The following is a 25,568-nucleotide window of genomic DNA, read 5'->3' on the forward strand; positions in this document are numbered from 1 at the left end:
ATTTTTTATTTATGTATTCAAATTTTTATTTATATTAACCAAATATGTTTTCTAATTTTCAAAAAACTGATAATGAAAATTATTTTCTTAAAACAAAAATAAAAACAGAAAAATAGAAAATATTTTCTAAAACCAAATGAGTCCTCTTAAGTTTTCAAAGAGACAATCGCCTCGGTCAATCGCTTTGATCGATCCCTACATATATCTTAATATTTGCCGACCTCATGCAACTTCACTAATTCTGCACTGCTTATGGCAATGGAGTGGGTGCAGTAAACAGATCACAGCTTCATGAATTATATCTTATAGAAGAAATCCGGCTGATCCATGTTTTAGGTGTTGAATAATTTAGCAGAAGAGATCCAAAAGCTGAAAGTGTGATTACTTAAACTACATGTCCATGGTACATACACATATCTGTAATCTAACAACCTGAAGGGGAGAGCTTAAGATGAAGATCAATGCCTATCTCCGCCTCCGGCAATTTACTAGAAACTCCACTAAACTCCGACGCTGTAGCAGTAAAACACAACGGCTTTGCTACGTAAATTCGAGGAGGGTACCGAGAAGGAGTAGAGGGAAGCAGCAGTGGACTTGATGGACAATAACCAGAAGGCCGTTTTGGCACAAATTTAACAGCACTGTTGCTGGTGAAACCTGCAGGAAACCTCGGCGCCATCGACCTTACGGCATGGGGGCGTAAAACAGGTGCAGCAGCCGCTACGAACCGTTGATGGCCGTGAAACTCGGCCTGCCTAGCCCTTTGTCGCTCTCTCTTGTGTGCATTTTGATGGCCTCCTAATGCCTGAGAATTGGCGAACACTCGGTGGCAAAACGGACACTCGAATTTCTTGCTTTCTCCAAAATCTCCGGCTTTCTCGAAAGTTTCCCCTTGCTCCGTAAGAGAAAAACCAAATAGCTTAAGTGATGATTGTTTATCTGGTGCCATATCAGCTGAAGATGAACTGGTTGGAATTGAGCTCTCTGCCATTTAAGATGCAGAATGGGAGTCAACAATTATGAGTGTGATTATCAAAGTAAATGGTCCTATATTTATAGCCGACATTGTGCGGAATTATGGTGCTATATGGTAACAATTTCTTACTCCAAAGATTCAACCAATGATGCCAACAGAATTACAAAGAGCCTGGGAGGTACAAATTTTTGAAGGGGTAATTAGTATGTTTTACCTTTTTTTGGGTAAATTACACCTTAGGCCACTCCATTATTAGTATGATCACAAATGGTTATTCGAATGATTCACGTAATTAATTGAATGTCACGAACATATAATTGAGTCGTTAAATGATGAATGACTTTCTAAAGTGGAATATTTTATACATTCAAAATGTATTACTATGTTTTAGAGAGTTATAATAAAGTCACTAAATTTGAACCATAATTTTAGTTAAACCTTAATTTTTTTTGAAAAAAAATGTAAACTAAACCTTCAAAATTTTTAAAAATTTAATTTAAAGCTCTGAAATTTTTAATACTCAAACTTTATCACCAAGTTCCACACTGAATATAATGTTGAACTTGTCTCAATCAAACCAACCATGAGGCCACTCTATTATTTTGTAAGATTACAAATGGTTATTCAAATTATTCACTTAATTAATTGATTGTCACGAACATATAATTGAATCGTTAAATAATGAATGAACTTCTATCAAATCTCTAAAACCATAAGATACGGTAAAAATGTATTGAAATTGAAGCTTAGAGCCAATAACTTTCAAAATTGAGCATAATACTTTTTGATCGTATCCTTCTTAGAGCGGCAAGGCTTAAGTTGTCGGAGGTAGCAATAGGAGGGACTATGATTTTAACCTGTTGTGAATTGGAACAAATTTGGGAGACGAAATGGATGTCAATTAGCTCAGTCTTTGCCTTAGATGATGAGGATGAACGTTCGATCATGAGATGAAACGAAGGAGTTCGGATTGATTTTTTTAGAGGATAAATTCAGGTCGGATCAAGTTTAGGTTTAGGGCGAAAATGCCCGACCCGACCCAGAACATAAAGTAATCGTATCTTGAATATTTTGGGATAATTGCAATATTAATACTCCTCTTTATATTATTTTTTCAATTAGATCTTTATTTTATTGAACAAAATTAATATCTTTTATAAATATATTTTTTGAGTCGGGTCAGGTTCGTATTTTATCTCAAAAGAATAAAGTCACCTTAAACTTGGGTTGTGTCGGATTTCGGGTGGAGGATATATATTTTTCGGGTTAGGTTGATTTGCCAAAAACCAGCCCAACTCGACCCATGCCATCCCTAGACGTTATAGAAGATGAAGAGGGAGTGTGGGAAAAGGCGAAGATGAGAGATTGAGGAGTTAGAGAAGTGGTGATGGTAAGGCTCTAGAAAGGATTGTAGTCTTTGAGAGTCAGGACGTCAGAGAGCCTGGTAGGTAGTTTGATGGTGTGTTGAAGATGACAGTAGGTTTCACAATGGTGATGGATAGAGTGGTGGTGAGTTTGTGGATTGGCATTGCTATTGAAGAAAGTATGCTCTTTATAACGGTACTATATGTTTTTCTATCACTAAAGGTTAAGGAGTGGAGAGTGGAGAGGAAAGAGGAGTTGGTGTGGTGTTTCGGAAGAAGTTGGTGGTGTTGTGATAGAGTTAGTGGCAGAATGCAGGATCCGTCGATGATCCCATGAGCTTTTTGGCATCGAAAAAGAACAACAATCAAAACGAGAGAAAAATGTCAAAGATAAAGAAATAGGGAAAAGAAGTTAAAAGGACCTTATTGGTTTTTCAGAAATAGTTTAGGAGTCAAATCAAATATTAACCTCTTTATTAATATGATACATCATCAATTGAACAAAAATTGATAGTTGAGTAACAATTTTGTTATAAATAGATAACATCAACAATTATATAACTTTTCAAACTTAAGTAGTAATAAAAGTTACTACCCGAAACAATCAATAGTGATCATTGTTGTAGTTTATTCAAGATTTAACTTTACTCCAACTAATGACATCCAAGAGTTTGTAATAATATGGATTCAACTAATGGCATGTGAAAACTCACTGTCACATATACTAGGGAGGATCCGCGATGGATAAGAAATTATTATATTATACTCGGCTCACCACAATATTTGTAGTCTCAACTAATAAAATTTATTTATAAAATAATTTTTAAATAACTATTCACTCATGATTTACATATAGAAAAGATGTGAATATAAAAAATGTGATAGATAAATTTTATTAACTAAAATCACGAATGACGTAATTAGTCAAATTTATCTAATAATTTTTTAGTGATGGTGAAACATTGTAAGAAAAAGTGGCCGAGAAAGACGGGGTTTAGTGTCATTGTCGGTAGGCAAGATTAAGGATGTCCCTCCCATGCACGCGCCTTCCTTGTTGGCCTGCATAATCATTCAATTCTCAAACATAACTCATACACATAATAACTAATAAGAATTAAAGAATGTTTTTTAATAAAAAAAAAAGTTTACATGGTTTGCAAGTTTATTAATAAGACACCATTAGTTTTATGAGTGGCTCATGCTAGATTATAAAGTAAAGCATGAAGATGGAGGCAAACAAATAGAAATATTCAAATTTGATGCAATATTGTTTGGGATGGATATGGGTCGGTTTTCGACCAATCCAACCCCAACGACTTGAAAAGTATACATCCTCTTACATGAAATTTGAATTGTCCTTGATTTAGGATAATTTCACTACACCAAAAAAATAAAATCTGAATCCGATCCGATCCGAACAAATATATTTATAAAAATTCTTAACTTTATTTGATAAAATAGAAATCTAATTGAAAATAACATTTAGATAATTATTATTGTAACTATCTCGAAATATATAAGGTATAATTATATTATTTTTGGATTGAATTTTGGTGGGTATTTTTCATCCTAAAACTGAATCTAACCCGGTTTGAACTTATCTTCTAAAAACCCAACTCAACCTAAACCCAAATTCTTTTAAAAAATGGTAAATTACACCAGATACCACCGAACTTTAGGCGTTATATCGTTTATACCACTGAACTTTCAATTTTGCTAATTATAGCACTAAACTCTTATTTTCGTTTCAATTATACCATTAAATCGTTAAACTGTTAACGACACGATAATGTGGCTGACGGCTGCCGCCATAGACACCTCACCAAATCAACGCCATTTTGATCCGATTATTAACGATTTAACGGCTCAGTAGTATAATTGAAACGAAGAACAAACTTCAATGCTATAATTAGTAAAATTAAAAGTTTAGTGGAATAAACGATAAAATACTTAATGTTCGGTGTTATCTAATATAGTTTACCCTAAAAAAATCTAACTATTAGATCGGATCGGATGAAACCTATTGAATTCATATTCAGTGTCCATTCCTAAATAGTATTGTGGAGGTTGGGAAAGCAATCAGCGGACTAGGTTGGTGATATCCTTTCATAATCTTAGCATTAAATCTTTAGGTGCAAATAGGTTAGGCCCACGTAGAATCAAAGCCACCTCCACCACTCTTTCCCAATGGAAGGACTTCATGATTCAAGGAATTCTGCACAAACGACGAGCCATAGACTAGATGCTATGATAAATCAATCATAGGCTGCAGCCAGGTTGAATTTATTTGAATGCTCGTGCTCAATTCATTAGAAAGTCTAAAGAATCACAATCTAATTTAAGGTTAAAAAAATATAATTATGATGTATAATTAAAAATATGATAAAAATCATAATATTTTAAGTTGAATGCAACTTAAATTATTACATTTTTCTTAACATTTTCGATTGAATCAAAATTGTTACTTTTTTTCTTAATATTTTCGATTAAATCAAAATTGTTACTTTTTTGATAACATTTTCGATTAGTAATCGAAAATGTTACATTCTTCGTAACATTTTAAATTCAACAAAAAATGTTAATAAAAATGCAATATTTTAAGTTATGATCAACCTAAAATATTAATAGAAAAGTAACATTTTAAATTGCACTCAACCTAAAATGTTATGTTTTTTTATCATATTTTCGGTTGCACTCCAAGTCATCGGCTTTAACCTTAAATTAAATTGTCGCACAGCAAAATCACCACATTTTTTTGTCTGACCCAGCTCCTTGTGAGAACATCGACTAAGGTTAAAGTTAAAATATTTTTTAAAAAAATTTGATTAAAATGATTATTTAATTAAATGTTGAGAATATATATATATATATATATATTGTACATAAAAGTTTAGGTCAGTGGTGGCTTCACTAGATAGGGCAAGGGCATGTCTAAGACACAATTGGAATTTATATAAGAATTTATAGATTGCCCACAAAGAATGACGGTAGTAGGATTCGAAAATATTTTTTTATATTATATTAATAATCTTTATCAACCAAGATTGCAAATAGTTAAAGAAGTCATAATGTCACAAGCTATTTCCTTTCCGTCTAGCTTCCTATATGATGAAAACATACAAAAGAGAAGTGTGTGACAAAACCAATCATCCATATATATATATATATATCGCTAAATTTTGGCATCGATGTAACCTTGATGCCTATCCCTCTTTGCTCTTTTTAGGGTTAATTCTGGGTGACATTTAAAGTCCTGTTTGATCTTTTTTTCTCTCCAACATTTGATGTATTTGACATCCATATTTATAGTTTGTTTTAATTAGAATCTTATTTTATATTAGGTCTGATCGGGTTGGATCATATTTATACTTTAAAAATCTAGGCCGAGTCGAATTCGGGTAGAGTGTATATATTTTCTAGGTCGAGTCGAGTCGAATGAAGGATATATATTTTTCGAGTCAAATTAAAATCGGATAGATGATATATATTTTTTTAAATCGAATCGAGTTGATCAAAAACTCGATTCAACCCAAGCTGTTAACATCCCTATGTTGTACTATGACTAGCGATGGACTTAGAGGGGCGGGTGTGGATGGTTGCCCCCTCCTAAAAATTTAAAACTAATATATATTTTATATACTTTTTATATTTTTTATTTAAAATATGATTTTGTTCCCTTTAAAGTTTTATAAGTCCTCCTTTATATAAAATATTATAGATTTACCCCTCTTATTATAAAATGGTACTTACGTTCATGAATATGACATATTATGACTATCGCTAACGACAATTTTAGGAACAATGTTGGGTCTTGGACGTGAAAGATTGCCTGCCACTTGCTTGCGCATGACATTTCACCCCTCGTCCAGTGTCGTTCTTCGGATGATCATCACAGAGTCTACTCTGCCGGGGATGATTGACATGCACCCAGTGGCGGACGTATGTGAATTTTAGAATAAATCTAATTTTTTATTATTTATTTATTTTATTAATATTTCTATTTTAAAATTTTATTTATATTTATTTTATATATATTTTTTTATTATTAATACATACGTATTTATCCTGAAAAATATTTCTTTCATCTATACACTTTCTTTTTTATTTTTACGAACGATTAAGATGTTATCAAATTCATTATTGTTCACCAATTGTTTCATTATTGTAATATTTTATTATTGATATCTAAATTTAAATAAAATAAGAGTTAATTGCATCATATGTCCCCAAGCTATAATCCTCATTTTGAATTGGTCCTTAAATTTTTAAATACTCCAATTTTATCCCCAAATTAAAATTCTCATTCTAAATTAGTCCTTAAACTTTTGAATATTACAATTTAATCCCTAAACTATGACCCTCTTTGTAAATTCATCCTCAAACTTTTGAATATTATAGTTTAATCCCTAAATTCACCCAAATATGTAATTAGTTTCAACCATAATTTAACCTAAAATTTTTTCCAAACATATAATAATATAACTTGGCCTAACGATTTTATTAACAATGGATGTGATTAGTATATATGTATTATGTGGGATGAAATTGGAATGTTTAAAAAGTTTGGGGTTAATTTAGAATAAAGGCCATGGTTTGGGGATGAAATTCAAATATTCAAAAATTAAAGACTAATTTAGAATGATAGTCATAATTTAGGGATGAAATTGGAATATTTAAAATTTTAGAGACTAAATTAAAATGAGAGTCATGCTTTGAGGATATGTGATGCAATTAATATGTTTAATCATTCAACTTTAACTTTAGGGTTTTATGTTGGATTAAAACCTATAATTGTAGGCATGTACATATAATGTACAATGTTGTCATAAAGTATGACAAATTAAGTGACTAATTATGTTATATGTGTCATAGGTATTAAAGTGTAGATATCATAAGTTGTATTTATAATTTGATGAGAGTCAGAATTATAAATACTTAATATATTGACCTAATATTCATTCTATGTAAATAGATAGAGGTCCCAAGTTAACTTGTATTACTGTTATCAGATTTACAGTAAGAAAAAATATATCTTTTTTGAAAACCAACACCAAAGAAACTTAAAGATTTCAACCTAATTAATTAATGTACGCTTTCGCATCGAGTACTTTATTCTTAATGATTTAGCATGATAGATCTCGGATTCTTGATTTTATATCTTTTAGATTTTGTATCTTTTAGATTTTGGTACCAACTCCCAACATCTTAATCTCTTGTTTAAACCCAAGAAAAAAGGAGGGAGTTCAAAGCGTTTTACTGTGAATTTTTTGTTTGGATTCGGGACTTTAAAGTATGGATAATGCTAGGAGTTTTTCTATAGTTTCTAGTCTTTTTTAAAGGGCTTTTCACAAAAGCTTCATCTAGTGGATAGATTCGTGCGTGGGGGACCTTTTATGGAAGGTGCAAATGTAGTTATAATTGGAGAGTCTAAGAGAGAATACCCCACACACAAAAAAGAATTCTTTATTATTGTACACAGTTCATATTTCATTGTGGTGGTGATTATGGTAAAGTTATATGAATAACATCATTAAGCATATGGTCTAGTAAGATAATATACTAGATTCTTTAAATAAGATCAGATGTTCGAATCTTGACATTATGAATGGAAAAAACTGAGTTGGGAATATCACCTTCATATTAAGTCTACCTGATCTGAATTAGTTAATCAATAGATTATAAAATCAGGTTGTTATTCAAAAAGAAGAAGCTATGGCAATAACCCATGTAGTCTAGAATGATGGGCTAAGGTAAGAATTGCCTAGGATTAACAAGGATATGCGCTCATGCCGAACCAAAATATATGGCCTAAGATAGGCACCATGTATGATCACTTTAATATCTTGTTCTGTCATTTTTGCTTTGGCACAACTTATTTTTGTCAAATGATGACTTGAATGACCGACCTGTGTTAGGAAAAACATAAAATATGGCATCAATTGTGGATCAAAATTCAATCGTTTGTTGCCTCGCCTAATCGCTAAGATATTCCATGATCGTGTTGGTTTCTATACGAGTCGTGTTAGCTTTGTTGTCCTACTTGAAGAACTTTGAATTCAGATGATGGTTTTAACCGGTTTGGGTAGAGAGACATAAACAATGATTTTGTTGAAGTAAAAGGAAAGATAAACAGACTGAATATGAAGATGAACAATAACTTTTTAATTAGAAAGAGAGAGCCCCCTCTTTAGCTTTACATGGTAATTTGTATACATGTTTTAATGTTGATGTCAAACCTAAGGTGACAATTCCTATTTGTAAGTTGACAAAGTGAATAGATATGACCATCATATAGTAGATTTTATCAGTGATGGGACTGACAATGGTCAGGTTGAGGGAATATAGTGTTCGGAGGACATAAAACTCGAGACAAATTTTGGAAATCTTGGTAAGCAGAAGATTATTAATGAAGATGTGGTTTGTCGAGAAAACCCGGAGGAGGTACAACAAAGTTAAATATAGGAGTGAGCACGACTTGACTCGAAAAAATTCAAAACGAATTGATTTCGAGTTGTAATTTCATAATCTCGACTAAAAAATCTCAAATTTGAGTTAAGTTATAAAATATAACTAAATAACTCAAATAGTAACTTGAATAACTCGATTTTTTTAATAATTAGTGGACTGGTTTTCAAGTTTGATTCGAGTCCCTCAACTTTGTATGATATATATGGAAAAAATGAAGAAATATATATGTATTGTATATGTTTATAAAAAACTGTTAAAATTAGAATAGTATATAATTATAAAAAATGTTTAAATTAAAATTAAATAGTATTATAATATTATATTTGAAGTCCAAATCTGTAGACGAATAAAAATAGAACTTTTATGATTATGCACTCATAAAACAGTCTAAGGAATTAGGATGGTGACAAAATAAGTAAGTGCAAAGAAACAAAAACTGAAAATAGTACAATTGATAAAGTGAATAGCAATGTTGATGAACATTGTTATAAGATAACATCTAAATATTTCAGAATCCATTGAGATGGCCCACCAAAATTCCCCCGGTTCTAAAATATGATTTTTTTAGAAATTATGAGACACATTTTCAATGTTTAAATGTTGATATTCAAATAATAAAATTATAGTTTTATATTCTATTACATTAGACCTTCATAATGTTTTCAGAATGATTAAATAATAAAAAAGAAACTGATGCTCAAACTTTATTATTTATTCTGCTTTGTTCGTTCAATAATAATTTTAATTTTTTATTATTTTATTTTTGACTAACATATTATCGACATCTCTCAAGATTTTGTTCAAGATATTATGAAATCATAACGTTACATGTTCTCGCATGTTTTTTTATCCAGTTGTTAGTGGGTTGGTGCACGGTCCTTTAGAAACGTTTATCCAAACACACATTACATAAAACATATCAAGCATGTTTATCTGGCAGGGCCTTTCAGTCTGTGGCTTTGGGTCATTGGGTGCCATTCGTTCGAAATCCAACATATCTACTACTGTATAAATAGAAGAGTAAATTATATCACATACCATCAAACTTTAAGCGTTGTAGATTGGTGTTGTATTTATGGGAACCTCATCTGCATCATCATCAGAGTTCATATTAAATTGCGGTGATTCAGGTTCAATGAATGATCATGTCTCAACAACATCCGCACCTGGCTCACAAAGAGGTTCTTCCGATAGATATGAGAGTTCCTCTGTCAATCCGATGTTAAGGTCGAACAAGTTGGTAGATGAAGGTTGTCACCTTAGACTTGAAGGCATTATGTCATATGGGTTTTGAATTGACTATTGTTCCAAGGCATCTCCATACTAAGGTCCAAGAAGTTGGTAGTTGAATGCTTCCCCTGAAACTCGAAGGCATAGTGGCATATGGTTATTGAGCAGACTGTTGTATCGATGGCATTTCCATGTTGAGGTCGAAGAAGTTGGAAAATGAATGCTTTCCCCTTGAATTGGAAGGGATGTTGCCATATATATGGATTGTTCGTGGAGCCACCCGGGTAGAGATTCTAAGTAGTTGTTGCTGAATGTCTCCCCATTGAACTTGATGGCATGCCAGCATGAGGTGGATTTGACATTAATGATGTGAAATCATTACAAATTATTTGATTTGGACTGTCAACTTGATGAGCCAACCCATAGTGAGAGGATAATGACATACCACGAATCGCACAAACCTCAACAAATATGGAACACATTTCTATAATAGCTTGTGAATTTTCCATGTAAGCATAAACCATCATAGCAACATCATCATCGTCGAAGAGATAAAATGTTGTATATGTCAATGGAAAATTTTCAATAGGAAATATGTAGATATTCTAGTACTACCAACATGAACTTTTAAGGAAATTTTTGTGACTAATTCCTCAAGAGTGATGCTCCTCTTGAATCTCAAGCGAATATAATGATCTGATTAAAAAAACTCCCTCTTCATATTGCCAATTTTCCATCATAATAAACAACAAAAGAAATACGACCCATTTTCTTAGGTATCAATTTGATAGTTTGAGAGTTTGAGAGATTCAGGGTTTAAGAGATTGAGAATTAAGAGCATTCTTCAGTTAACTTTATGAAGATATGATATTCCCATTTAGGGAACTATTCACGTCAACCTCTCATATGTTTGAAGGGATAAGACAGTATGACATGATGGGCCTTCCTTTTTTTTTTAGATTTTCTCTGCATTCTTCAGTCAATTATATGCAAATATGATGTTCCCAATTGGGAAACTATTCACGTCAACCCCTCATTTGTTTGATGGGATGATATAATATGACATGGCAGAGACTTTTTGAAAAAGGTGAAAGCATTTCTTGTGGAACTCCCCTTCCCTTTTTTTAGGTTTCCTCTGTATTTTTAGTCAATTATATGTAGATATTATGTTACCATTCGGGTCACCATTCAAGTCAACCCATCATCTGTCTGATGGGATGAGATAGTATGACATGGAAGAGATCATTTGAAAAAGGTGAAAGCGCTTCTCGTGGGACTCGCCTTACCTTTTTTCATATTTTCTCTGTATTTTTCAATCAATTATATGTATATATGATGTTACTAGTCAGGGAACTATTCACATCAACCCCTCAACTGTCTAATGGGTCGAGACACTGTGACATGGAAGAGATTCTCTAAAAAAAAGTGAAAGCGTTTCTTTGGGACGCGCCTTCCCTTTTTGTCAGATTTTCTCTGTATTTTTCAATCAATTATATGCAGATATGATGTTCCCATTCAGGAAACTATTCATGTCAACCCCTCATCTATTTGATGGGATGAGACACTATGATATTGCATAAATTCTCTAGAAAAGGTGAAAGTGCTTCTTGTGGGACGAGTTTTCCCAGTAATTTTCTTTTCACCCACTTATCACATCAAAATAGAAATGGTACATTAATAATTTCAAATGACATAAGTTGGTCATAAGAGTTTATATATATACTTATCACCTCCAAACTATTCTTGCATTCATTTTTATACCAAACCTAATATCAATATGTCATCAAATATTTGTTTATCTGATCTCCCAAATGAAATCTTGTATGAGATTTTACAATGTGTTGTCGAGAATAATATAGAGGATTTCTTAAATCTTCGCTTAACTTGTTGGGATTTTTGTTTGGCATCAAAGTCGAGTTTAGTGTTTTTTTTCTAAATCTAAATTGTATTTGTAACTATTAAAACCTTTGGATCATTCTGAATTCTTATTTTTACGAAAAGATTTTATTTTAAAAAATCCCGATGCATTATATAGAGAAGGTATAGTAGAGTGTTTTGAAAAATATTATGTCAATGTTGATGTTAGCCGTAAGATTTTGAAAGAAACATCTACGATAGGTAAAATGGAGGTAACATATGCATTAGGAATACGATTGCTACATTTATAGGGGAAGTTTTAAGATGATATAAAATGTTAGAGAATCTCCCTCCAATGCATAATATGCAAACCAAGGACAATTGAAACATTTTTGAAAAATCACTTTGACAACGATATCCAAAATTCCCTCAGTTGCAGCCATGTTAAGGAAGAGAGACAAATATGCACATGTTGTGCAAATGTTAAGGGTTGTTTTATTGTTTTTGGAAAAATGAAAGCAACATGATAATTGATTTGTTAATCATATGATTATAAGCAATGTAATTTAAGTTTGAATTTTAATGTCAAGTTGATTTTGAATTTGAATTTTAGCTCAACTATAAATAGGAGCTTTTGTGCTTCGTTGCATTCAAACAAACAACTTTGTTATCATTCATCTTCTATCAAATAATATGGAGCAATTAACCAACAACTCATCGGAAAATCTAGAGTAATTAACAAAAAACTGATCAAAAAATTGTTTTGATTTATGCGGAGCTATTGGTTCAACTGAACTATTTAATATATGTTCTGTATATAACATCAAACGCCATTTCTAAGATCCTCGATTAACCATATCTTCTATTATTTGTTTCATATTTCTTATGCGAATAACATTTTTTTTCGTTTCAAAGGTATTACATGAAAGTCATTGTGAAGCTTAAAGATTGGATATGTGAAGAATGTCTTCCGAAACAAGCTGCAACTCCTTTCACTTTAAATATTTTCAAATCGGGAGACGCATAATATAGAAGATGAACTTCGAGAACTTGAACTATTTATATATAGAAGGAAACAAAAGAAAGAATGGAGGATTGAAGAACTTAACTTAACATTTGACGAGTCAACTGACTATGAAGATTAAGATGTGTTGCTAACAAGTTAATGATTCTAATGTAATGTAATGTCCTGTAGAGTTCGAGTTAATGCTTGTAATGCTATTAATGTTTCTAATGCTTGTAATGTCCTGTAGTGTTTGAGTTAATGCTTGTAATGCTTCTAATGTTTTACTTTCTCAAACTTAAATTTACTAATTTTCGTAACTTGTTTTAATAAAAAATTCAATCGACCCCAAGTTGTTGTTTGTAACAGACTTCAAGTTCCTACGAAAGTTTTTAAAAAAGTCACATTTGTTTTAACTCAATTTCTTAAATAAGTTATATTTCAAAAAATTTCTTTGCATAAATATTAAAAGAAAAAAATTTATTATATAAGTAACTATAAACTATACTTAAATAAACAAACAATTATTAAAATTTAGCAAATTTAATAATATATTTTTTCATAAATATTAAATTACCAAACAAACTTAACAAAAATATTAAAAATTTAACAAACTATTCTCTAAAGTACTACATAACAATGACTAATAATTTAACAAAATTACTCGTGTAGTTGAATGTTTTTTTTTTTTTGAAGGACATGCTTAAAGATTTGCAATCATAGAAAACATTTGCAACAATAGTAGTCATGTTAGCAAAAAAAAAAACTCAAGTTTCAGAAGTGAAAGACTTAAATGCAAAAAGATGTTTTTTGCTTCAAGTGTGAGTAAAATAGTGTTCACCACACACATATTTATTTGTAGGCCCTCAAGAATTACAAACATAATATAAAACAAAAAATAGGTATATAAAAAAAATTAAAAAATAGATAACATTACATTAAACAAGAACAAATATTAAAAACATTACAATTAATATGCATCTAGCGATGTCTTCTTCTTGAATGTGTCCCATAGGACAGTGGTCGTCTATTTCAATAAGGGTTTTTTCGTATAAGTTGCTCTTCCTCTTCACTTTCACCATCTTCAGTATCATCATCACCATCAACACCATCTATATTTTCTTGATTAGGAATAGATAACGATGAAGAGCCTTTATAAAATAAAGAGCATGGAGGTATATCATTAACTATCCCACTGCTCAAAGAGAACTGCAAAAATTGTGAAAAACTGACATTGATGTTTGCGATCCATTTGAAGGTGGAGGTGTTTGTGGAGGAGCACCACCCTCCAAATAAGAAGCATATGAATGAAATGTTGGATCAATAAGCATAGTCATATAATATCCTCCTCTAGGGGGTGTCATAAAACCCTAAGAGCTTGGAATGTAACCCTGTGGGCTCGGTATATATCCCTGTGGCGGTGGCATTTGAATCGATGGTGTAGCTATGTAAACTGGTGGGCTTGGGATATAACCCAGGGTGCTTATAATCGGTGCTGATGGTGGATGTTGTGATTGTTCCGATGGTGCAGCCGAGGAGAAGTCGAAAGCGTCTGATCTTCGTCTACAAGTCGCAGGATGATGATATTGTGACGGTAGACATTTTTCTCGGCAACGATGAATTGTACCCTCTCGTGCTTCCTCAGAAAGTATGAAATACTTCTTGTTTCTGTTGAACCACTCATTATAGTCATCCATAACCTATGAATCAGTTTCAAATATATACAAGTCGAGGGGACATGTGTGGATATCGATTCTCCCACATCACTATCCAGTCTCTGTGCTTCACCACCCAATTAACCTCTTTTTTACCTCATCTATCAATGTTATGCATACTGTCGAGATTCATAGCTGCTCCAGGAATATATTGTGTGAAAGAAAACATGAAGCACACGGTCAATCAGATGCCACTCAACAATAGCATAACATATAAGAGGCATAACCGCCACCCATACATCTAATACCCCACCAAGTGAGGTGGGATACAAGCCCTTATTTCATCAGTCGAATAGGGTAACCACTAGAACTAAAATAGAAATATATATTTCTTATCAAAATAATATTTTAATTATATAAAAAATTGAATAAAAATATTAAAATTTAAAGGCATTATTCTAAACTAGCTTTTTGATCAATGAGTAATTGGACATCTTCTAATTCATCAGGGATATCACAATGATTTTTTCTTGTTGCTGATCACCTATTTAATATAAAAATATTTTAATATTTAGTCAAAAAATATTTATAAATGAATTCAGTATTGAAATTACCTTAATAATAATGGGAAGAAAAATAACTCATTCACAATCGAACATAAAAAAAGACATACAATACCACACCCATGATTGAAGAAGAAAGAGACGGCTTCCAATAGCAGTTTTATTATAATTTGTTTCCTGACACACTTCTCTAAACAGAAATGTCAAAACTGTGGAGCCTTAACTCAATGTGTCAGCTACTTCAAAATCAGTCAAGTGAAGCAACCACATACAATGAACTTGGTTGCGAGATTCGTCGGGCATCACTATCCCTCTTATGATTCGTAATATGTATGCCCGGGTAAATGCTTTTGCCTCATCCTCGGAAGAATTTTCGTTCAACTCTTGAAAAGTGGATTTCAGCCATGATAACTGTATTCGGCCACCGTTGAAGACCATTAGGGAAGCTCTAAGGTACTCCATGCACAAAGAAAGCCAATCACCATCCGTCATACCGCAAATAAAAGTTTCCATCTATCGAAAGCCCCAAATGCATTAAAACATCCTCCAGGGTAATAGTGTACTCTTTGCATGAAAGATAAAATGTGTGTGTCTTTGGTCTCCAACTCTCGATTAGTGCAGAAATAAGGGTGGGTTCAAGTTTATAGCCTCCAACAATTTTGGCTATGTAATAAAATCCAACCTCAGATAAATACCTCCATATACGACGCGATGTCTGTTCATCTTAATGTTATGAATAAAAACTTCTAATATATGACAATTTCCCTAATTAATAAACATTCAACGAATTAAAATTTGAAATAATATTAAAATAATTAAATTAATAAAATATTTAAAAAAAAATTAAAATAACATAATTTAATATTTCTCTAATTAATAAACATTCTATGAATTAAAATTTGAAATAATATTAAAAAATTTGCAATTAATAAAATATTCAAAAAATAAAATAAAATAACATAATTTAATTTAATTTAATTTTTTTTACCATATTACAAAATGACTCAATATATGATTTGCATCCAATCGCAGCATCCTGTCTTCCATTTAAAGATTGGGAGGGGTTTATATAAAGAGAGGGGGAGGGGTTTAGGCGGGAGTCTTGGGCGGAATGAAAGGCATGCTTCCTGCAACGTGCCTTCTCACGTGGCGCAAAAATCTCATGAAGGTTTCGCTCCTTGCAACACACCTTCCTACTTGACACCATCTCGATTGGAAAGTACGCCCCCTGAAACACACCTTTCCTCCACCTCAGCAAGGCGCGCTGTGTGAAACGCGCCTCCTCCCCATTTTGTGAGAAAGGGTGTTAATTCGAGCAATATTGGAGAAAGGGTGTTAAATCGGGGATTTGTTTTGGTAAAATTCCTCTTAGAGTTTATTTATTATTATTGTTATTATTTTGGGGCTTAAATGCATAATTACCCCTTAAATTATACCATTTGTACGAGTTACCCCTAAAGTATTTTTCGGGACAACTAAAGTTTAAATCATTACTTTGTTTGTCCTATATCGTTAAATCCGTTAAAAAAAGTCGGTGACCAATCAGAACACGTAATGTCGTCACTTCATTTTAATTTTCTTTTTTAATTGAATAAATAAAAATAAATTAAATAAATAATATTTTAATCATTAAATATAATATAAAACCTTTCCCTCACCTCTTACTTCTCGCTCTCCATCACCTGTTGCATCACCTCTTCCTCGTCGCCACCCAATTCCGCCCGAAAACCGGACATATCAGTGATTTGAAGGTTAGTTTTTCGGTGTTAGAAAGACGTCAACGAATCAAAATCGCACTGTTACATTTAAAAGAACGTTGTTACACTTAAAACTCGACCCTAATGCAATATGCAATACCCAGTAACCACTCGAGATCCCACCCTTAGCCTCTGAATGAGCCAAATCATATGCCAATCTGTTAGCTTCAGTTTCTTTTTTTATTTTAACCAAAACCGCCCTTCCACCCGCATGGATGCAAAAATGCTCGAAAGCAAGCTTGAAATTAGGCATACAGGGCTTAACCTTGGTCTTGTAAATCTTCTTCTAAACAAAAACTTGAACTAAACAAAGGGACCCCTAGTGGTGATATTGGTTTTCACTTTTCAAAGCTTCTTCAGCCACATCCACTAGTTCACGAGCCAACGAAACCCCAACAGTTCATTTTTCATCTTGTCTTTGGTAAACGCAATTTAATGTACATCATACACACCCAATTGGGTTCAAACCAAGTGAACGAGCTCGTACTTGAAGCGAACCTTATCTCAGGCTGTGTTCGGTAAGAGCACGACAACTTCACCCATGCGGACCAGTTAGTATTGTAGCAACATCAATGTTCTCAACCCAAAGGGCTTGGTTGGTCCATAACTCATCTAACGTCTTTTCGGCGTCGGAACGTTAACTTGGAAATCACTGGTATGTCCAGGTTTCTGATTATGTTGCCTTTGTCCCCTCTTCTCTTTAACAGCCACAACCCTATCAACAGAATCGTTGACTGAAACAATTGACAATGACTGATCGGGAGCTCCATCGACGATGAGTACGTGACTGACGTCGTTTGGTTGCATTCAAATTAATTTAGCGTCGGGTGACGGATTTGGGTGGCAGTAGAGGAGACCGAGCGACGAGGGTAACAAGTGAGGAAATGTTATTATTTTAATAATTAAAATTTTATTATTTTTAGTTATTTGATCTATTTTTTTAAGGAAGCGTAGGAAATTCAGGGATCCAGTCTTGAATTTACTCATTTTTCTTATGTGCTGAATCATAAACTCTCTCCCCCGTGCAATCGGTTTTCCAGATTGCTTTTCCCCCATTTCCCTTTGTCATTGACCCTTCTTTGAACTTCGATTTCCCCACCGTCCGGCCACCATCCGGTCACAGTTCATTGATCCGAAACCACCACCGTGTTCGTTTTCGATCAGTGAACAAAACCCATCAAACCTCTCGTCGTGAATCGTCGTCTAATGCCGTGAATTTTGATTCAAAGTTTCAAAGTTTTTTTAACACCACCGTCATGAAAATTGTCGATTCGTCGTCGATCGTTGCTTCGTTTTTGACACCTTCTGCACCAGCGTGTTCCTTACATTGTTCCGAGTCCGCCGGTGTCCTTGTCTCTGTCGTCGTCGGCGCGTGAGTGGGTAAGAAAGTTAAAGTTTCCAAGCCTAGTAAGTGTCTTAAAATCCCTTAAAATAATTTTAAAAATTTTTCTGGAAATTTTCGAACACCGTACGAGGCCGCACGCTCCCCCACGCGCCACCCTTAAAAGTAGGGAAAGTCTTGACAGCTTGAAATGAGATGACCCGCCGACCCGACCCACCTACCCGACCCGCTGGCCCGACTGAGTCAGGTCGCGCTGAGTCAACTCGTTGACTTTGACCAAAAAGCCAAAATTTTCGAAAAGTCATATTTTATGTTTTTCGACTTCCTGAGTCTGATTCCAAAGTTCGTTTCGCCAAATTCGAACCCGGTAAGCTATTTTTCACTTATTTATATCACCCGATTCGATCCATTTTTCGCAATTAAGCTCCCTTTTTAATGAACTTTTTGTTGATATGTATCCGAGAAATTATTGGAAGTTGATTTCAAGATCGAGGGCGTTCGAATGGAGTTTAAATGGTCGATCAGTATGGCATAAAAATCGAGGTAATGCATTACTACCTCTTTATGCTTTGTAGAACATGTTGAAAATGGAAATATGTATGGATGTATATGATTGGACTATTATGTATGTTTAATTATGGATGGACTCGAACCAAATACGGTTTAAGCGATAAATTATGAGAATACTTCGACTAGGTAAAATTATGAAAATACCCTTATGTTGTAAAAGAGAAGAATTAACCCTAGAAGTTGGATAAGAAGTTGTAAAGACATATTGATCTGATAAAACTACTGATGTGTATAGAAAATACTAGCTTTACTTAGAAAATCTGGATAACCGATTTCTAAACCCAAGATGGCTTGTACAAGATACTAGAAGTTTGATAAGGAATAATTTAAAGTTTAAAGATTATCTGGAAAAGAGATAAACCCTATAATCTCTAAATTATATTTATTCTTGTTAAGAGTTTTAATACCGAAATTATATGGTTAACAAATTACAAAATTACCCTTAAGAGGGAAAAGTAGCCCGAATTGACCCTGAATGGAAAAGTACTCAAGAAGTCACGTATAAATCGATGAATTACTAGTTTCATCATTAAGTTATACGTTTATACAGAAAATTCCTAATAATCCGTAAATCTCTGAGTTAGGAGTAAATACCTGAAGAATAATTTATCGATGGTGTAACACCCCCAACCCGTATCCGACCCGGATCTGAGTCCGAGGTATCACATTGACTTTTCAAAACTTTTGCTTGTACAAAATTAGTGAATAATTTAAAACTTTTTATAATATATAACTTATTCAAAACGTTTATAAAACTATTCAGAGCTTATACAATACATTATTTGAATACATGCCAACTAAACTTTAGTTGTTAACATACATATTATTCATCTTTCTTCTGATCTGACCTTCGGTAAGGAGAACTGACCTGTCTTGCTCCACATTGCTCTTTACTCTTCTCACTTCTGTAACCTACGTGTTAAACAATCACACGCTAAGTCTATGACTTAGTGAGGCAATAAACATATAATGTAAACATTTACTAGTAATCATTTCTTACAACTCATACTGTTATTATCATTCATATCTCTTATCTCCGTTCCTATGATCTTTTATGTCCATATTATATATCTGATAGACGTGTTATTATCATCATGTCAATCAATTATACTCATTCATATACCTTAACAGGTACTCACATATACCATATAACATATATATATATATATCATGTCATGTAAAACTATATCTATCGTAAATCAACACACAAGCAACTATATCATCATCATTCTTATCACTATCATTGATTCCTTTTATCGTATAATCTTATAATTACCATTTGTACCATCATATATCACACATAACCTTTCATAAGGAAACAAACATATCATCATATCCAGTTTATTAATATTATCTCTTTATTAGCCCATGGTATACATGTGAGAACTGTAGATACGTGAGTCTATTGAGGTTGTGAACCACTATGATGTCACCACAACTCGTATAAATGTCCCGAAAGACCTATCCAGAGGTCACAAAGACCCCGGTAACTATCCAGAGGTCATAAAGAACCTCGGCAACTGTCCATAGGTCCCGACGAAACCTAGGTAAACTGTCCATAGGTCCCGAAGAACCTATGTAAACTGTCTATATGTCTCGAAAGACATAGGTAAACCCTCGACTCTTGGCATGCCAACTATACCCCTAGCTCTCATATCACATAACATGGGCATTATCATTTATAACATTTCACATCACTTGTTATTTCTCTTCTGTCACATACCACATGTATGTGTAACCATATGTCTCATATCATATCACATGTATCACAAGTGCATGTATTCACGTAGATCGTTTCATATGACTTATATCATTTCTCATTTGTTCATGTAACTCGCATATCATATCATGTAACATATAACACATATACCCATAACTTCATATCACATACTTATATCAATTCACACTTAGTCACATGGGTCATTTCTCATAACATATATATTCTCATATAACCTATGACTTATTATCAAGTACTCAATTAATGTTCCTATATTGTTCCATCTTTATCATATAACCTATGAGCTATTCTTATATTACCCTATATCAACCATACTTTGTTTATCTCACTTTTCATATCATTCATTTATCACATATATGTCACTTTGCTTATAACACTTCTCTGGTTTTCATATGACATGTAAATCATTGTCATCTCTTGTTCTCATATAATTCCATATAGTCACTTATCACTTATCACATAGTTTACATCCTATGATCATAGAATCATATCAATAACAGATATATTCATGCACACATATAAATCATAACAAACACATACCTCTATGAATTCATGCCTTTTACTATTGGAAATAGACTTATCATAAGTCTTATTTTCCATTTAACATCATATACTAAATAATGTGCACTCACCTTGGCCTCACTAAGTTTCAATCCACTTTATGATTTCCTCTCTTCCCGATCGAATCTTAACTTGATACACAACCTGGAACTTGTTCATGTTCGATATCTACATAATTATACATTGCCAATTTCTTCTAGCGTGATTTGTAAAAACTTTGATCTTCAACATGCTTCAAACTTTTGTTGTTGCCGACATCTTTGCCACCTTAAGCTTTTGCCAAATCATGCTGCAATTTCATCTCCTAGTTACCACATATTGTCGTGGTTAAGCTGCTTAATTATTATGCATTTATATGTTACCAAGACATTTGCTAAACACGTGTTTCTTACTTTCTTAATTCTTAAGATATTCAAGATGCTTCTTAGCTGCCTCAATTTTGCCATTGTCAAGTGTTACCTCCATCATCAATTTGCTATCATATTGATGCTGCCACCATTGATTGTTGTTACCACCTTTAATCCAAGCTTTGTTGACAAACTAAAAAAATCAGGTGTGTAATTGGAAGCTAATTTTTATTGAAAAATGGATAAATCACTTTTTGGGCCATGCAACTTCCCCCACCTCACACAAGCTTCCGAACATCCTTAATTACATGCAAAATTAAGTAACCAAAGTTAGTAAAAACAAACAAAAATAAGAGCAATAACCAACTAAATTTTCACCTATTGTAAATCACTGGTAACAGACGCAAAAAATTGTTGCATATAAATATGTTGTGCAATTGTAGAAGTGTACATCGATCAAGAAATATAATAATGACTAAAGTCGTCTCCACATAAATTGGCTTGATGTCAGTTCAATTAAATTATCACCTACTAAGTTAGAACACGGTGGTAGCAAAAATAGAAGTATATAGTATATTAAGAACTACACAATTTAAAGTAACAAAAGCAATCTAAATGTTATGGCACTGCTAAAGGAAAAATACCAAGATAACAAGAAGTGAATGATGATTGAGAGGATGAAAAAGGACTACTATGAATCAGGCTTAATCAGGGGTTAATGCCACAACATTGTGTTGAATAATTCTTACTCGATAAGGGTTGAGCAGGCTTGTCTCTTTCAAGAACTAACCTAGAGTTTCTAAATTTTAGGGTTATTTTTATCTAAAGGCTCTTGATAACTTAACTTTTATTATAACGCACTTGTGAACTTGTGTGGGTTATAAATATTTCAAATCATTTAATTAATTAAAAACTGAGATTGTAGACGGATATAATTTCGTGGATTTCGCACCGCACCCACCTTAATTGGAGCGAGAATGGGTATAAATTCAGTGGATAATAGGTAGGTGTTGATGTAAAAAGTCATATCCACCGTGAGTAGTGAGTAGGTGATAGGTTTAGGACATTACCTTCCCCACATATACCCGCCCCATATTTGCCCTTCCACTAACTACCCACCATATAAATCTATGACCATTATGAATTTAGGTAAAATTTCATAGACTATTCTGTAAATCTTAAAATTTTATAGGATATGACTTGTAATTTAACCAAAATTTAGGGTGTAAACATTTTTAATATGTGAGGTTGTTTCCAGAAAGGTATGGATGAGTACAAATAGGTACGGGATGGGTGATGGGTGTAATACTCTATTTTTGTCCGGTCTATTTTTTTTCTCCAAAGTCGAAACAACTTTATTAAACCTGATTTTGAAGCCCAATACATCAGCCAACTTGCAACAATTTTTCAAAAAACATCCAGACATTTTTAAAGCATGATATCTCTTGAAACTAAACCGTCTTTTAGTTAGCTTTCTAACAAATTTTGAAACGTCTCAATTGGATATCAAGAACTCAAAATATAATTATTTTAACAAAGACAATGCTGCAGAAAATTAGATAAAGGCCCAATACGGTTATTTTAATTTATTTAAAATTTTTTGATTATTTTATTCAATATTTATAATTAAATTCAACTTTATACAATAAACTCCTGTTATAATTTTCTAACTGAAATTGCACTCCATGGAACCTTTGCTGCTTCTTCCGATAATTCCACCTTAAAAGCAGAAGAAGCTTCCTCGGGACCAAAATGATAACGGAACAAGTTTAGGGGATGCACTACTTAACTGTGTCAAGGATGCCACATTTTTATCTGTCGAAGATCAAATATTTGTTGGTGGTGCTGATATCAGAAAACCCTAAGGGAGGTGTTCCATCGGCCGTTCACCGCCCTCTGAAATATAAATAAAAACATCCGTAGGAGCGTCGTTCATCTCTTTATTTTTCTCCAAATCTTCATATTCTCTTTTCTCTTCATTCCAGTTTCTCGTTTTTCTTTTTCCTTAAACAAAATGCATGATATCCTTGACATTCAAGGTAGCCAATGAAGAAGTAAACCTTGTAAGTCTCGGTGCTATTCTTCTTCTTCTTCTTCTCTCTGTTGCCTTTTGAGAAATTCTTCTCAACTTTTGGCCTCTTCTATGCCGACGCCAGGGATTTATCTACTACTGCCTTTTTCTCGGTGGGCTTCTTTTCGGCTTTCGGCGCCATGTTTTATGGGAACGGAATCAAGGATTTGAAAGAAGGTGAGTTGAATCAGGAAATAGGGAATTGAGGGGGTTCGGTAGGGGGAGTTTTTTATGGCGGTGACGGAAGATGTAGCGGAGGAGGCGGCATCTGCGGGGGGAGGAAATGGCGACGAAGATTCGAAGGCTTAATTGGGAGCGGCTGATAAGCTATCTGCTTTATCTCCTGATTTAATTATTCCTGCTTTATCTCCTCATATTCATTCTACTGCAAAACTCTTTGTTGTTTGAATATGGATTTGCGTACTTCTTTTCACTTATTACTTGATCACGTGCTTGATTGTCATACTTCATTATTCCTTGGTACTGTAAAGTGTAAAATACTTTGTACTGTAAAGTGTAAAATACTTTGTAGTGTAAAGTGTAAAATACTTTATACTGTAAAGTGTAAAATACGCTGCTAGAGTGATAGTCTTTTAACATTTTATCATGGAGTCATGTACTACTACTGACTTTAGGCCTAACCGAGTATTTGGCCATTATGCACTTAGATTAACAAAGATCTTGCTTACTGGGTTCTATTCCATCAAGCATCATACTATAACAAAATATGGGGAAGAGCTATGTACCTAAGGATCCCTTTCTAAAATTTGGTCTCATGCATGTTGCTCTTGTAGTAGCTTGAATTTATAATCTATTATCACTCATGCATGATTATCAATTATGAGATGTTGATTAACATAAATATGTTAAATTTAATTTTATTTATTTATTTATTTATATACTTTATAAATATAAAAATATTTATATTTAAATTATAAGTTATAAAATATTATAAGAATATATTAAGTTTAATCATATCAATATATTCTTAGCTTGGAAGAAAAGTTTAGAAAGGAACATTATAAGGTGAAACAAAGTGAAAATTTTGCTATGGAAGCAGGTATGATCCAGTTCAAAGATGTGTCAAATGGTATTTTTGTTTCCTTTTAATCTTATCTTAAATTAACTTATTCTTAAATGAGATTATATTAATTTATTCTTAAACTAAGTTAAATTAAATTATATTAATTTATTCTTAAATTAAATTAATATGTAAGTTAAATCTGTGCAAGTTGATGGTGGCATTCGAGCCACGGTCGTCTAGCGTGCATAGGATGTAATATGATATATTCCTTTCTGGTGTATTACATGACACATATGTTTATTATCCATTCATCCATATTATTTTTTCTCTTAATATATTCTTCTTTTGGGTAATTTTTATCTTCCTGATGTGTAATATAAGCGGAAGCATTCTGACAAAGTGGGATTCAGATTCATACCTATAATGGAAAGTATTTCTTTTCAGAGACATGTTACTTGCAATTGTGTTTTGCTTGATGGTGCATACTAAAAAAATTATGATAGGGTTGGCCAAACTTCTATTGCAGCTACTCACGGGGCTTCTCCTCCTGCTAGCAGTAATATTCCTTACCAAGCAGCCCTTAATCTTAGTAATTCAACTTCTCGAAATCATCAAGTGGAGGTGTTTGATAAATTTAATCCCCACAGTTCAGTTTCAGGTATAAAGTTCTATGATTTCAATGGTTTTTTTTTTGTTCCAATTATATTATTCGGATGGTTATAGTTGCCTTCAATTCTGAAACTTAGTTCATGTGTTGTTCTTTTGTCTTGACATGTCACCCTGGATAGTGTAATTTTCTGAGTTGTCTAAATATTAGGCTTGACATGCTCTATTGTTTCACATTCTATTTTATTATTATTATTTTTTATTTTCATGAATAAGGTTTTAGTTTATTTTCTGTCTGTGAATTACATGTTTCTTTCCAAATGGTCATTTAAATAGGGATATTACTTTTTGGGAGCTAAAACTTTTGTTGTTATTACATACTTATGACAGTTTTAAATTAAAACGTAAAAGACCGTTTGGTGACTAATTTCAGTTT

The 25,568-nt window shown here is 32.9% G+C and overlaps 1 protein-coding gene across 1 annotated transcript; it reads right to left on the minus strand.

Annotated features, from left to right (window-relative positions):
- Positions 1–360: 360 nt before the first annotated feature.
- LOC120165354 (zinc finger protein JAGGED-like) lies at positions 361–1,004 on the minus strand. The gene has a single exon (XM_039174896.1). The coding sequence runs from the start codon at positions 989–991 to the stop codon at positions 425–427; it is 567 nt and encodes a 188-aa protein (XP_039030827.1). The 5' UTR covers positions 992–1,004; the 3' UTR covers positions 361–424.
- Positions 1,005–25,568: the final 24,564 nt, after the last annotated feature.

This window comes from Hibiscus syriacus, unplaced genomic scaffold (genome assembly GCF_006381635.1).
Source record: "Hibiscus syriacus cultivar Baekdansim isolate YM2019G1 unplaced genomic scaffold, ASM638163v2 tig00111582_pilon, whole genome shotgun sequence".
In the NCBI taxonomy this organism is placed as follows: domain Eukaryota; kingdom Viridiplantae; phylum Streptophyta; class Magnoliopsida; order Malvales; family Malvaceae; genus Hibiscus; species Hibiscus syriacus.